Genomic DNA, 12158 nt, shown 5'->3' on the forward strand with positions numbered 1-12158 from the left:
CCTGTCGGCACCGGGGCGCTCTGGCCCGGGCTCTGGGCAGATCCATCCGTCTTTGCAACGTCGGCCGCGCTCGGTTCCGTAACTCAGTCTACGTCCGGAACTGTTCTTCCCATAGTTCTGTTTGTTCTATTTTTAAGCGTTGTGCAGCGTTTAGTGTCATTAAATCTCGCGGTTTAGTCTTTGACAGAAGGGGAAGTCCGTTTCATTGGTTTTTGGAGAACTTTTCAGGCCTTAAGAAATAATGCTTGTGTTTTTAAACCTCAAAACATGACAGAACACCCTTCAGTGATGGTTTTTAAAATTTTAGTTTTGCTCGAGGAGCCTTAAATCTTTAGATCGGGGGGGCAGTATGGAAAGGTAATTTTTTTTAAGTCTGTTTAAAAAAAAGCATTGTCTTTAATCGTTAACTTTCGCAAATTTGGCGTTGTTTAGAAGACCACTACTGAGCAGAATGTAACCCTTGTTGAAGATCCATATCCCAGAATCTTCCGTGATCAAACGTACGATAGGTCGGGGGCTTCCTTGGCAGCCCTTCAGGTCTGAATCTTAGCCCCCTTCTCCGTGAAACCCTGATATTTAATAATTCTTTGCTCGGCGCCCCCCCCCCCCGCCAAGTTTCTTTTCTTCTGGACCCTTTATCCTGCTCTCTGATGACCGCGCTGGCATTTGGAGTTTAGAAAGTAATTCTGGAGGGAAAGAGGAAGCCAGGCTGGCCAGTCTGTGAAAACCCTCTAGGGGATCAAGATGCTCAGTGGTGGTCTTTGGCACTGCTGTGGAACACAGCACGCCTTAGGGTGGTCTTACTACAGCTTCTGCCAGTTAGGAGAGGAGCAGGTGAAGAATTCCCGCCTCTTAACTGTAGTTGATTATTTGTTCGCTTATAAATAACACTGAACTCCTAAAACAGTGGCTACAGTCGCTTCATTGAGGCTTTATTATGGAGTAGTAATGCTTCCCTTTCTGGTGTGGTGTGTGTTTCCTTTTTGTAGAGATAAGTGGGAGGAGAACGGCTGGGTAAGTGGCTCACTGGTTCTTTTGTCAGGATAAGGAGAGGATCCGAAAAGTTTGGAGCCTAGTGCTTAGTAGAAATTTGCCGAATTTCCAGATCAGCTTATCAGATTATTCTGTTACTCCTCGTAAAGAAACAATTGTATTCACCCCACTATGTTGCTGTGAAAATTGACCAGATTGACTTTTAAAGTGCTCAAGAAAAGTATTAAACACTAATTTTTAAAGTAAATATATTCAAGTAGGCATTTACGCTCAGTCTGTACACACCGATTATAAGAAGTGTAAATGTATTAGATATCTGCGTGTAATATATTTTCAAGCAAAATACTAAAATGAAAGCTTAGCTCTGAGATATCGACCAAATCACACAGCCACTTAAATTCAGAACGGTGGCCTACAAATGAGTGAATTTGTAAGCCTTTTTTTTTCCCCTAAGCTTTGACAAATACATTTTACAGATGTGTATACACCATTAAGGTAAAGAAGGTGGATAGAAAGGCTGGGGATTTAGCTCAGTGGCACTGCACCTGCCTCGAAAGCAAGGTCCTGAGTTTGATCCCTGGTATTGAAAAGAAAAAAAAAAACAAGGAAAAAGAAATGACACCCTCAGTTGTAGTTAAGAGGAAGATAAAGAAGGTGGATAGAAATACAAGGGAAGGAAAGAAGGTAGGGGGAAGAGGGTCTGGACTGGCCATTTAGAAAGCCAGATAGGCTCCGTATAAAGGCCTGGGGGCACAAGTGCAAACTGGGAAGGACGCGTGGGTTGCTGCCTGCCTTGGGCTAAGTTCTCTTTTGTGGTTAACTGGGCGCATTGGAAGTGGAAGGTGGACGCTTAAGAGGAGTAGTGATTACTTAAAAGGTTAAATATTTCCTCGGCAGATACTCAGGCACCAGCCTCATGCTGGATTCTCTGATGGAAAAACCCTGCAAACTGGTGACTTACAGAGACTGATGGTGAGGGCCTGTGAGAACCGGACCAGTCAGATTCCATGCACAGTGTGGACCCTGAGCTAGTCAGTAGGTCTCCCTGCCACCGGGCTTGCTTCACATTGCCAAACTCATTTGCCTTAAAAAAAAATTGTATTACATCCTTGTTCAAAACAAAAGCATTTTGGAGTCCTAGTTGCTTTTGAGGGGGAAAAAAAATCCAAAAATGTGTACTTTGTATTTAAAGACTCTTCAGCATCCTTGTATGTAGCGTCACTTTCCACCGTCTCTTCTAGCCATAGTCCCACCAGCTTCACCAGTGCTTCCCCTGAACTTTCCCCCTTTCCCACGGACTCAGAGGTTGCAAGTCTTTCCCAGCATACGCCTGTGGGTGTGCTGTTTAAGCTACAATCACCTGTGAACTCCTGCTTAATTTTAAGACTCTACTAGGTATTGACTCCATTACCCTTTGGGGAAATGCACTAATTGAATTCAGCACACATTTCCCAATATATTTATGTGTATGTGTTACCCACTGTTAGGGCCTGTGGCTTCGAAGATGAATAAGGCTGAATCTCTGCTAAGAGTTACTGGTCCCTCTTTGCTCTCAGAGCAAGTTGTTCATGTCTCTCTAATAGCATTTTAAATATTTCATTTTACTGTTTCCATTTGTGTACCTTTTTCCTGGTTAAGTTAAAATTCTTTGAAAGCATATGTCAAAATTTGTTGTGTAAGGCCAGGGATGTAGCTCAGGCAAGGGGAGAGTGCTTACCTAGCACATGCAAGACAATCAATCACTGGGGTCCCCTCCATTCATTGTGTGTGAAATTTACTTGTAATGCTAAATATTTTGATTGAATGGGAAAAAATGTGTATATGTGCATAATGGGGGAGTACAATTTCCTGGTGGAGAATAAAAGATTTGGGGTAAGAGGATACAAGTAATCCTATAAAAATGTATTTTTATTTCCATTGAAATATAATAGATATTATAATCATATGTATAATTGGATACTAATTTTAATTTTATTACTTCTCTTTCAGTTGGCTTTCCCTCATTCCTGAAAGTTGGGTTTTTGGGATTCTTAAATATTTTCACACTATCCTTAACCACAATTATTAACTGCCTTGTATTATAATTATCTTTAGTCGTCTGTCTTCTCAACTCACAGTGAACTTTCTGAAAGCAAAGATTATCTTATCATATGCTCTCAGAACAAAAGTCACTGAATATTATTTGCTTATGGAATTATCTCTTGCTTAAGAGGGTATTTTCAGTATCTCTTCTGAAATTTCAAGTAAGTAAGCATTGCACTTGGTTTTACTTAGGGTATTTTGCGGGCACCCCACCCACCCCGCCCGCTTTGGCCCTCTCTGGCCCTCTCTTAAATGTTTAGTGAGTGGCTCCCAACCCTCAAATCCTCTACCACAGTGTTTACAGTGAAGACCTAAAGTAACGAGAATCCTTGCCGTTTGGCCAAGCCTTTGGGCTGTCCCTTGATCTGGGCAGCATAGCTCATTTCTCAGCCCCCCACCCTGGAGCCCAGGGCTCATTATCCTGGCACGACCGGTAACTACTCTGTGTGATGTTTCTCCCTCCTCAGAGCTGAAGGGTGCAGTTCCAGCATTAGCGGTTCAGTTTCATTCTTCCAAAGCTGTATTGTGGAATTCTCACATGGTTTGCCTTTTTAAAACTTACCTTCTTCCAACCCTAAATTCTTTTGTCTCCTTTTTTTACACCTCCAGTGAGCTGAAGTAGAGTTCAGTGGTAGTGTTTGCCCAGCATGTGTGAGGCCTTGCTTTGGATCCCCGGAATTACCAAAAAAGTCTTTTTCGCCAGTAGAGTAGTTGTCTTTAATGTTAAAGTAAGAAATACGTGGATAGAGAAATGGCATGTCCAAGAGCTTTTTATAAGAATATGTGTGTATTAGAGCATGCAGGGAGAGATAGAGACCCTCAAAGGAAAGCTTGTGGAAGTAGTAGATGGTTAATAAAGCCATTAAATCTCCTTAGGCTTTTTTCCTTTGGTCATACTCAGATAATGAGGTTTCTAATGAGAAGAATCTATCTGACTTATTAGTAGTCTCCTGTTATTCTTGATTTTAAGTCACTGAAGTTGTTTGGTTTTTGAACAAGAAGATTATGTACCTTTCATATGACATACTTATTTTAAAATACATTATATTAATACATGATCTACCTAGTTTTATTTAGGGGGTAGTTCTAACTTATTTCCATTTTTTGGTAGATTTTCTTACATTTTTCTTTGCTACTTTATTTTTTATTTTATTAGTTGAGATGATACTTAGCCTATCTTTTCAAAATCAGTATGTGATTAATTTTACCAAAGTTTGGTATGCTTTTCAGTGTTTTTTTAATTGCAATTTTGAGCCTTCATACTTTTCAGAATTCTTATTGCTATTATATACTCCTAGCAAGAAATAAACAGCTAACTAAAGAATTAGCATTCGTGAAGTGCGCAGAGGTCTCCACGCCCCTCAAGCCCTGTTCTGTGGCACCGTGACTGAGGGAGATGGGTGGCCCACCAGCTGCACCACCTGGCTGTACCTTGTGAAGGAGGAAGGGTGTTTTCTTCCTTTACCTAGGGAGCCCTCCGCTCTCACTTCTCGGGCTGTCTGGAATACAGAGCTCTGTGCATGCTGCAGAGAAATGCTTGCTACTGGGAAGGGATGCGCGCTGCTCAGGAAGACCCAGAAGTGAACATCGAGCATTGTCTTAAAGCCTGTGAGTTCTCCGGGTGCTGTGGAGGTCCGAACGCTTTGTGCTTCTGTCACATGCTCGGCATTTGTTACATCCCTGTCTCCTGAGGTAGTAATCCTCCTTTTTCTGATGGTGTCTATGCCCAATTCCTGACTGCCACCTCCGTACACACATCTTGATTGTAGCAAACTCTCTTTGCAGAGCTAGTCCAGAAAGAGCCAGCTCAGAGATAATTTTTCCCATGCAAAGAGTTTGAAAATACAGTACTGCTGTTTCCCATAGCAGTCATGTGATGGCTCCAATAAAAATTGGTGCCTGGCAAGAAACCATACCTTACCAAAATTAGAGTTAATGCTAAGTAATGAGTGTTGGATCATTCAGTAATTTATAAATGTTTATTGTGTGCCTAGCAAGCACTGTTATGTGTTGGATGTATATTAGTGAATAAAACAGTTGTGCCTTTATGGAGGAGAAACTGACAGAAACCACCAGAGTGTGTAATTACAAACTGGATTATGTTCTGAGAAGGAAACGAGGTGCAGAGTGAAAGGGTGGGCAAGTCTGGTGGTGACCACCTGAAAGAAGTCACTGGGGAGGGCTTTCTGAAGGGGCGAGGCTTTGCTAGAAACTGGAATAGAAGACTGAATCCCGGGGAACACTTGAAGGGGTGGAGAGTTCCCGGCAGAAAGACCCTGAACAGAAAGGCATGAGGCAGGAAAAGGTGTGGTGTATTCTAGGAACGGGAAGGAGATGAGCGTGTTTAAGAGTCGTGAGTGACCAGCCGGGCTCAGGCTTGGCAAGGTTTTTTATATTTCAAGTGCTCTTTGAATTCACTGAAAGCCTTAAAGAAGATGGATAACATACAGCTTGTTTTAGTGTCACGTTTGGTAGGGGCCAGCATTGTACCCTGAAACGCTTCCAAGGAGGTGGTCTGCGTTGTGGAGGCAAGAGATGCCAGTCCAGTGCTTTAGAGGATTGCCATGGTGCTAGTGAATATCACAGATGAGGAGTTTGAACTTTGTTTTAGAGGAAGCATTAGCAGGACTTCCTGATGGCTTTGCTGCAAGGTAAAACTACAGTCAGAGAAGGACTTCGGTGTCTGCCTTGAGCATCTGGCTGTGTGGTGATTCTTGAGACAGCAAAGCCCAGAGAAAAATGCTTTGGGGGACATAAGTAAGTTTAAACTGGGCACCTGTTAAATTCACAGTGCTAGTGTGGTATCCGGTAATGAAATACAGTAAACACTTGTCTGCTAATGTTTTGTGTTTATCCAGCCCAGAGCTCACCTTCTTCAGACCTCCTCAGTAAGGCTTCCTTGACCAGCTAAAATTGAAAGCCCACCTCAGCCGTATCCCTGCTTAATTGTCCTTTCTGTGTTTTACTATTTTATTTATTGACTGCTTCCTCACTATATGATCGGTGAAGTCAGATTTTTGTGTGCTGGTCACTGCTGTATCCCTAACACCTAAAATAGGGTATAATTGTTTGTTAAAAGAACATACGAAACCACTTGAAGGATTCTGTGTTATTTCCATGACTAAACTTTTTGTTAGTATTTGTTAGGCTTTTGGTTTAAAACAGTACAGTTTTCTTGTTAAATGTAGGAAATTTTATACAATACACATACACACATATGGGCATGCATTGCTTTCTTTAAGAATAAAACTTAAAAGTGTAATTTATGTTTTAATTGTCTCAATTTTCAGGTTACAACTGACGGAAAACCAAAAATCATTGATATCATTGATACAACAGGAAGTGGCGATGTGAATACTGCTACGGAAGTAGAGCCCAAAGACGGTGAAATTATTGGTCTTTCAGGAAGAGTGCTTAAGGTTGGAGCTTTTATCTAATTTTTTCTTTTTTTTTGTACTGTTACCTCAAAGCATCTGATGTTTTAGTTTACGTTTGGCAGCAGGATAGTAGTTACCCTATTGCTGCATAACAAGTACCCCGAACCCTCATGGCTTAAAACAACAAAAAGTTGGGCAGGGATTTAGCTCAGTGGTGCTGCCGCCTGCCTTGCAAGCGCAAGGTCCTGAGTTCGATCCCCGGTACCAAAAAAATAAAATAAAAAATAAAACAAAAAAAGTTACTACATCAGAGTTTTTGTGAGTCAGAAATCTGAGTTGACTTAGGCTCCTCTAGTTCTGGATTTCTCGTGAAGTTGCAAATCGTTGACCGTCACACCACACTTGCTCAGTGTGTAGGCAGGACACAGAGCCTTCTCCACAGTGCTTCTTACACTCAGGGTGAGTGGTCGGAGAGGGTGTGTCCAAGGTGAAAGCATGGTCTTTTCGCACGATCGTGAAAGAGACAGCCCGTCACTTACAAAATAATCCTGGACACAACAACCCATCACTTCATTACACCTGTTCATTATACTCATTGGAAGTGAGTCAGTACATCTAGCACCTACTTAAGAGAGGAGGACTTCGTAAGACCATAGATACCAGAAGATGTGGGTCGTTGAGGTGATCTTAGAAGGAGCCGTTGTTTTATTGTTTAATAAAGTTCTTAGAATTGAGATTGTTTAGAAAGTTGGAGAAAGTGATCACATATAGTTTTAACTTTAGCGTTTCCTGTCCCATCATAATTTTCAGTGAATTTGACCATGAAGAAATATTTAGGTCATAATGGTTGTTGATGGAAATGACTGGCTTTGTTTCATTCTGGTGTCTTTGATAGAAAGGCTTGGCTAAGCTAAACAAAAAATAGTTACAAAAGCGCTGGGCCGGTAGCTCAGTGTAGAACACTTGCCTGGCATGTGTGAGGCCCTGGGGTCAGGCTCAATCTCTAATACTGCAAATGATAATTGTCTTAGTTGCTTTTCTCTCCTTGCTGAGATAAAATAATCTGACACCCAACGTTAAAGGCACAAAGGTTTAGTTAGCTCACAGTTTGTAGAGGTTTCAGTCCATAGCAGGCTGGGTCCAAGTCAGGGTGACACATGGCAGAGAGGCATCGAAGAGGAAAAACAGTTCCTGGCAGGCAGAAGGTAGCAAAGCACCAAGGGACAACCATAGCTCTTTCATAGCTCTTTCCCTTGTCTTATCCAGGCTACTTAGGACAGGTAGCACTCATACCCTTAATCCTAGGGCCTTTGATCCTAGCATTGCACCATGAGTCAGTCCCAGCATCACACTCTAAATCCAGCCACCTATGAAAAAGCCCCGCCTATGACCACATGAGGCTTTAGGGGCCACCTAGACACAAGCCATAACAATGATAATAACAGAAGCATAGAGGGCCAGGGATTTAGCTCAGTGGTTTCACCTCCTACTGCGCAAGTGCAAGGACCCGACTTCGATCCCCAGTACCAAAAAAAAAAAAATAACGAAAGCATAGAACGGTTCATGAAATAGTAGCTAGTGAGTATGGAGGATGGCAGGAATTTTACTGTGAGTTGATATTCTATCTTTTAAACCGATAATCAGAATTAGTTTGGAGAGAATTAAGTTACTCTGAGGAACTAGAGAGCATTCCTAGTAAGTCTTACAGATTTAGAACCATATAAATTGTTAAGTATTCCTAGTCATTTATTTTGATAGCTATAGTAACCCATACTTTAAATAAACCGCGTGAGCTGATGTCACTAGTGCTCAAAGGTAGAATTATATGTATCATGTCAGTCCTAATTTAATAAGATCAGAACATTGATAAAATTACCCTTGTATCTTTTCTGTATTTGATAACATATTTCTTTAGCTGTGTTGTTTGGTGTTCTCAGCCCATTGATGTAATGCAATTTTAAATTTTAATTCTTTTCATAATTGCATAATTTTAAGACATGTATTTCTACAAGGCTTCAAACAAGAAAAGTCAAATGCCCCGTTTGATCTGTCCCCTGCTGCTTTCAGCTTCATCAGGCTAATCTTTACTATATTAAATTTTCTTCAAAGTTTTAAACAGCATACAAATACTTTTTATTTGCCAACTTTGTTCTAGTTTTAGACATTGTAAAATTAAGTTTTATTTCTCAGATCCTTTATTTCCAAGAAATTTTCTTATATTGTCTTTCGAATAGTTTCCTGATCTTGGGTTCCTGTTAATTGGACATTGAACTTAGTCATTGGGCCTCTTGGACTTTTCTCCAGTTTTGTGATTTTTGAAATCACCCTGAAAACTACCTGGTTTTGGGGTTTTGGGGGGGGGGGTTTCCTGGTTTTTTTCTTTACTGAGAGAGTCCAAAGATTTTTCTCAACATTATCTTTTAACTCTTATTAAATTTTTTAAAAATTAATTTTAGGCCGGGGATTTAGCTCAGTGGTTCCGCCGCCTGCCTTGCAAGTGGAAGGATCCGAGTTTGATCCCCGGTACAAAAAAAAAAAAAAAAAAAAAAAAATTAATTTTAGTGATACACTGTTGACATTTGTAATGATCGTAGTCATAGGGGATTTGTACCTGTAATAATGTATCTTAGTCCACCCCCCGGATCCTCTCACTTCCCTTCAATCCTTCTTCCCCTCTCCCTTTACAAAAACTTTGTTTTCCCTCTGTTCTTTTTTGTAATTTTGCCTGTTTTTAATTGCAAAAGCCTCTTCGTGTTCATTCAGGGCTTTTTTTTTGTATCATGTATATAACATTTTATCTCTGGGAATATGAATTATCTTAAATTTTTTTCTATTTGTTTCTAGCTTCCTCTTCCTCCTCTCTTACCTTGCTATTCTTCCTATTCCTTCTTAGCTTCCTCTTCTGCTTCCCTTTTCCCCTTCTTCCCTTTCTCTTGTTTTTTCTTCCTTCTCTCTCTCCCTCTTTCCTCTTCACCCTTTTTCTATCCTTTCTTCCTTTTCTCTTTCCTTAAACCTAGTGTTTCACTTTAGATGTTTTCCTTTGATGTCCAGTCATCTCAGACTCTCTCTTGCTTAGCAGGGCACTAGAGATAGTACAGTATTTGGAAGTTCTCAGCTTTCTCTGTTGGGATAGTGTCTTTTGGTGGTGGGTTTCACTGTAAGGTTATGATGCTGTTTTAAAGGGCCCCCAAAATATCAGTAAACATGACATACATACATACATACATACACGTATGCATGACGTGTGTAGCCGTGGAATTGCTGAGTGCTGAGTCATGGAGATAAGGTCACTAGGTCATGCCGAACAGTTTTACCCTTCTGACACTTGGTTTTTTCAGACTCTAAATTTTTTAAATGTGCTGGAGTCTAGATGTATCACATTGTGCTTTTAATTTGCATTTCCCTAATAACTAATGAGACTGGGTACCTTTTCATATACTTAAACTTTTCTGTTTTCTCTTTGTGGAGATTAATGTTCATTTGCCTTTTTTTTTTTTTAATGCTACTGAGTTGTTTGTTGTTTTCATACCAGTTTATAGGCTCTATGTAATGTTTACCTGCCCTTTCATTGTATGTGTTACAGGTGTCGTCTTCCATTTTGTACTTATATTTTCTCTCTCCATATAATGTATTTTGATGACTGGAAGTTCTTATATTTAGTTGAATATTTCTTCAAAATGTCTTAAATTTCTGACCTCATGATCATGAAAACATTCTCCTATATGTCTAAAGAATTTCAGTGATTCTCTTCAGATTTGTTGTAGAATTTGACTGAAATGAGTTTTATGCTCAATGTGAAGTAGAGTCCTGTTTCCTTTTTTCTATAAAAAGACCCAGTCAGTGTCTCAACACCACATGTTAATATTCCGTCATCTCCTCACTGATTCTTAGTTTCTTCTTTGTACTTTGCAACTTTCAAAATGTGGTGATGTTCTAAAGTCTCATTTCCTGTTCTTTGCCTCTTAGGTTTTCGGGTGATTCCTTCCATCTGTTATTTTAATTTTGGTAGCATTTTAGAAAGGATCTTACCACAATTAAGTTGAAGTTATTTTTCCAATCCTCAATATTTAGCCTGAAATTTTTTTAAAAAATGAAAACAGTAAATCTAGGCATACTGAGTGGCATAGCAGATTTAGCACAGTGTTTAGAGGTGGCGGCAGCTGAGAGAGTGGTGTGCGTGTGCCAGGAGAGGCTGCAGGGCTGACACCATCTAAGCCAAAAACCTCGGCAAGGATTTCACTGCAGGGTACAGCAGCACTCACGATGCCACTTTGCTCTTTAAAAGAGATGCTCCATTAGGTACCATTCTCTTCAAGAGAATCGGAGAAATGAGGTGTAATTATTAAGGAAATTATGTATGTCATATGAAAACCAGTCTTACTGCATTGTGCTTACTGTGTAATTTGAACCATTTTAAAGATGTCAGCTTAAAATGGTCAAAATGCAAGCTTTGGTTCTTAAAGAGACCAAAAATAACTTCAATTATATAGGCTAACTCAGATATACAAAATAACATATTCCATAATTGCCTCAGAAAGTTTGCTTTAATCTAACATGGCTAAAGTTAGATAGAATAACTGTGATTATAACATACTCTTTCATTTTTTTGTGACTAATTTTATAACTATTTTGGCTTCATGTTAAAAAAAATACGTAGCTGCAATTTGAGATATATCTAATTCCATGGAACCTGCAGACTTTTTTCTCCTAATTAAATATAAATATGAATTATGTCTGTGGTATTGTTTTCATTATGATATATAGTCCACGAGCCAAGGGTTTCAGAGCTGTGTGTGTAGTGAGATACTAGTGATGGCTGCTGGTAACTACTTAATTTGTTGTTAATGCAGCACTTTCTTACTGTTTTTGTTATATTATGGGCTTTGAACAAGAACATTAAAGAATCTGTTTTCTAAAGATTGATAAGTTTTGAATAAAAAGTTTTGGTTTATAGGTCAATGTATTTGCAATTTCATACTCCGTAGACACCTAGTTGATTCAGAAATGATTAATGACATGTAGGCCTTTAATGATTGTTTTCCTATACTTAAGACAAATTGTGAGAAAATTTCACCCAGAAGTTTTCTGCTAGGACTATAATTGACAAGGGACACATAAATGAGTTGGGTTAAAGATTCTGCACGAGTGAGGATTGATGAGTCAGCCAGCTCGGAGTGGTTGATGGCTCAACCTTGTAATTTGTTCATATTTCAAAGCTGCTTTTCATAATTAGCGTCCTGTGGTTACAAACAATATGAATAATCTACCTTTCGACATTTTAGGTTGATGCTCAGTGCATTTCATTATTCGTAATAATCATAAAGTAGGGATTCTTCTCTTCCTTGTATAAAAAAAGTAGTAAGCCTATGGTAGTGGTAAGAGTTTACATTCACAGCCACATTTGTCTGACTTTATATCCCATACATTTGCATTGAATATTGTTTGGTCTTCTTGATTGAACTATATTTCAGTTTTTGTCCTTCCTTTTGTTCAGATTCGAAAGCTTTATGTTCTTTGTAATACTGTGAGATAGAGCATATACAGTTGATTTTCTATATACATGGTATGATTTTATAGATTTTTTTGTAGTATCTATGCATCATCCCTCTGGTGTGGTAGAGAAGAGTCATATTATTTTTCTTAACAGGAAATCTGAGAATGTAGAAGGTTCTGTAAATTGTCTCCCTACCCAGTATTTGATGCACT

General features: G+C 39.5%; 1 protein-coding gene across 5 annotated transcripts in view; it reads left to right on the forward strand.

Annotated features, from left to right (window-relative positions):
- The window catches only part of Tpp2 (tripeptidyl peptidase 2), a 66534-nt gene that overhangs the window by 451 nt on the left and 53925 nt on the right, over positions 1-12158 (forward strand). For all 5 annotated transcript variants that reach the window (XR_002387419.2, XM_004858577.3, XM_004858579.3 and 2 more), the window contains exon 2: positions 6366-6494. Coding sequence is in view for 4 of the 5 variants with exons in the window: in XM_004858577.3 (XP_004858634.2) it covers positions 6366-6494 (129 nt within the window). In the remaining variant the exon portion in view is untranslated. The remainder of the gene's footprint in view (positions 1-6365; positions 6495-12158) is intronic.

Source organism: Heterocephalus glaber, unplaced genomic scaffold (genome assembly GCF_053883595.1).
Source record: "Heterocephalus glaber isolate CG9 unplaced genomic scaffold, H.glaber_assembly_v1.0 deba00001579, whole genome shotgun sequence".
Taxonomy (NCBI): Eukaryota; Metazoa; Chordata; class Mammalia; order Rodentia; family Bathyergidae; genus Heterocephalus; species Heterocephalus glaber.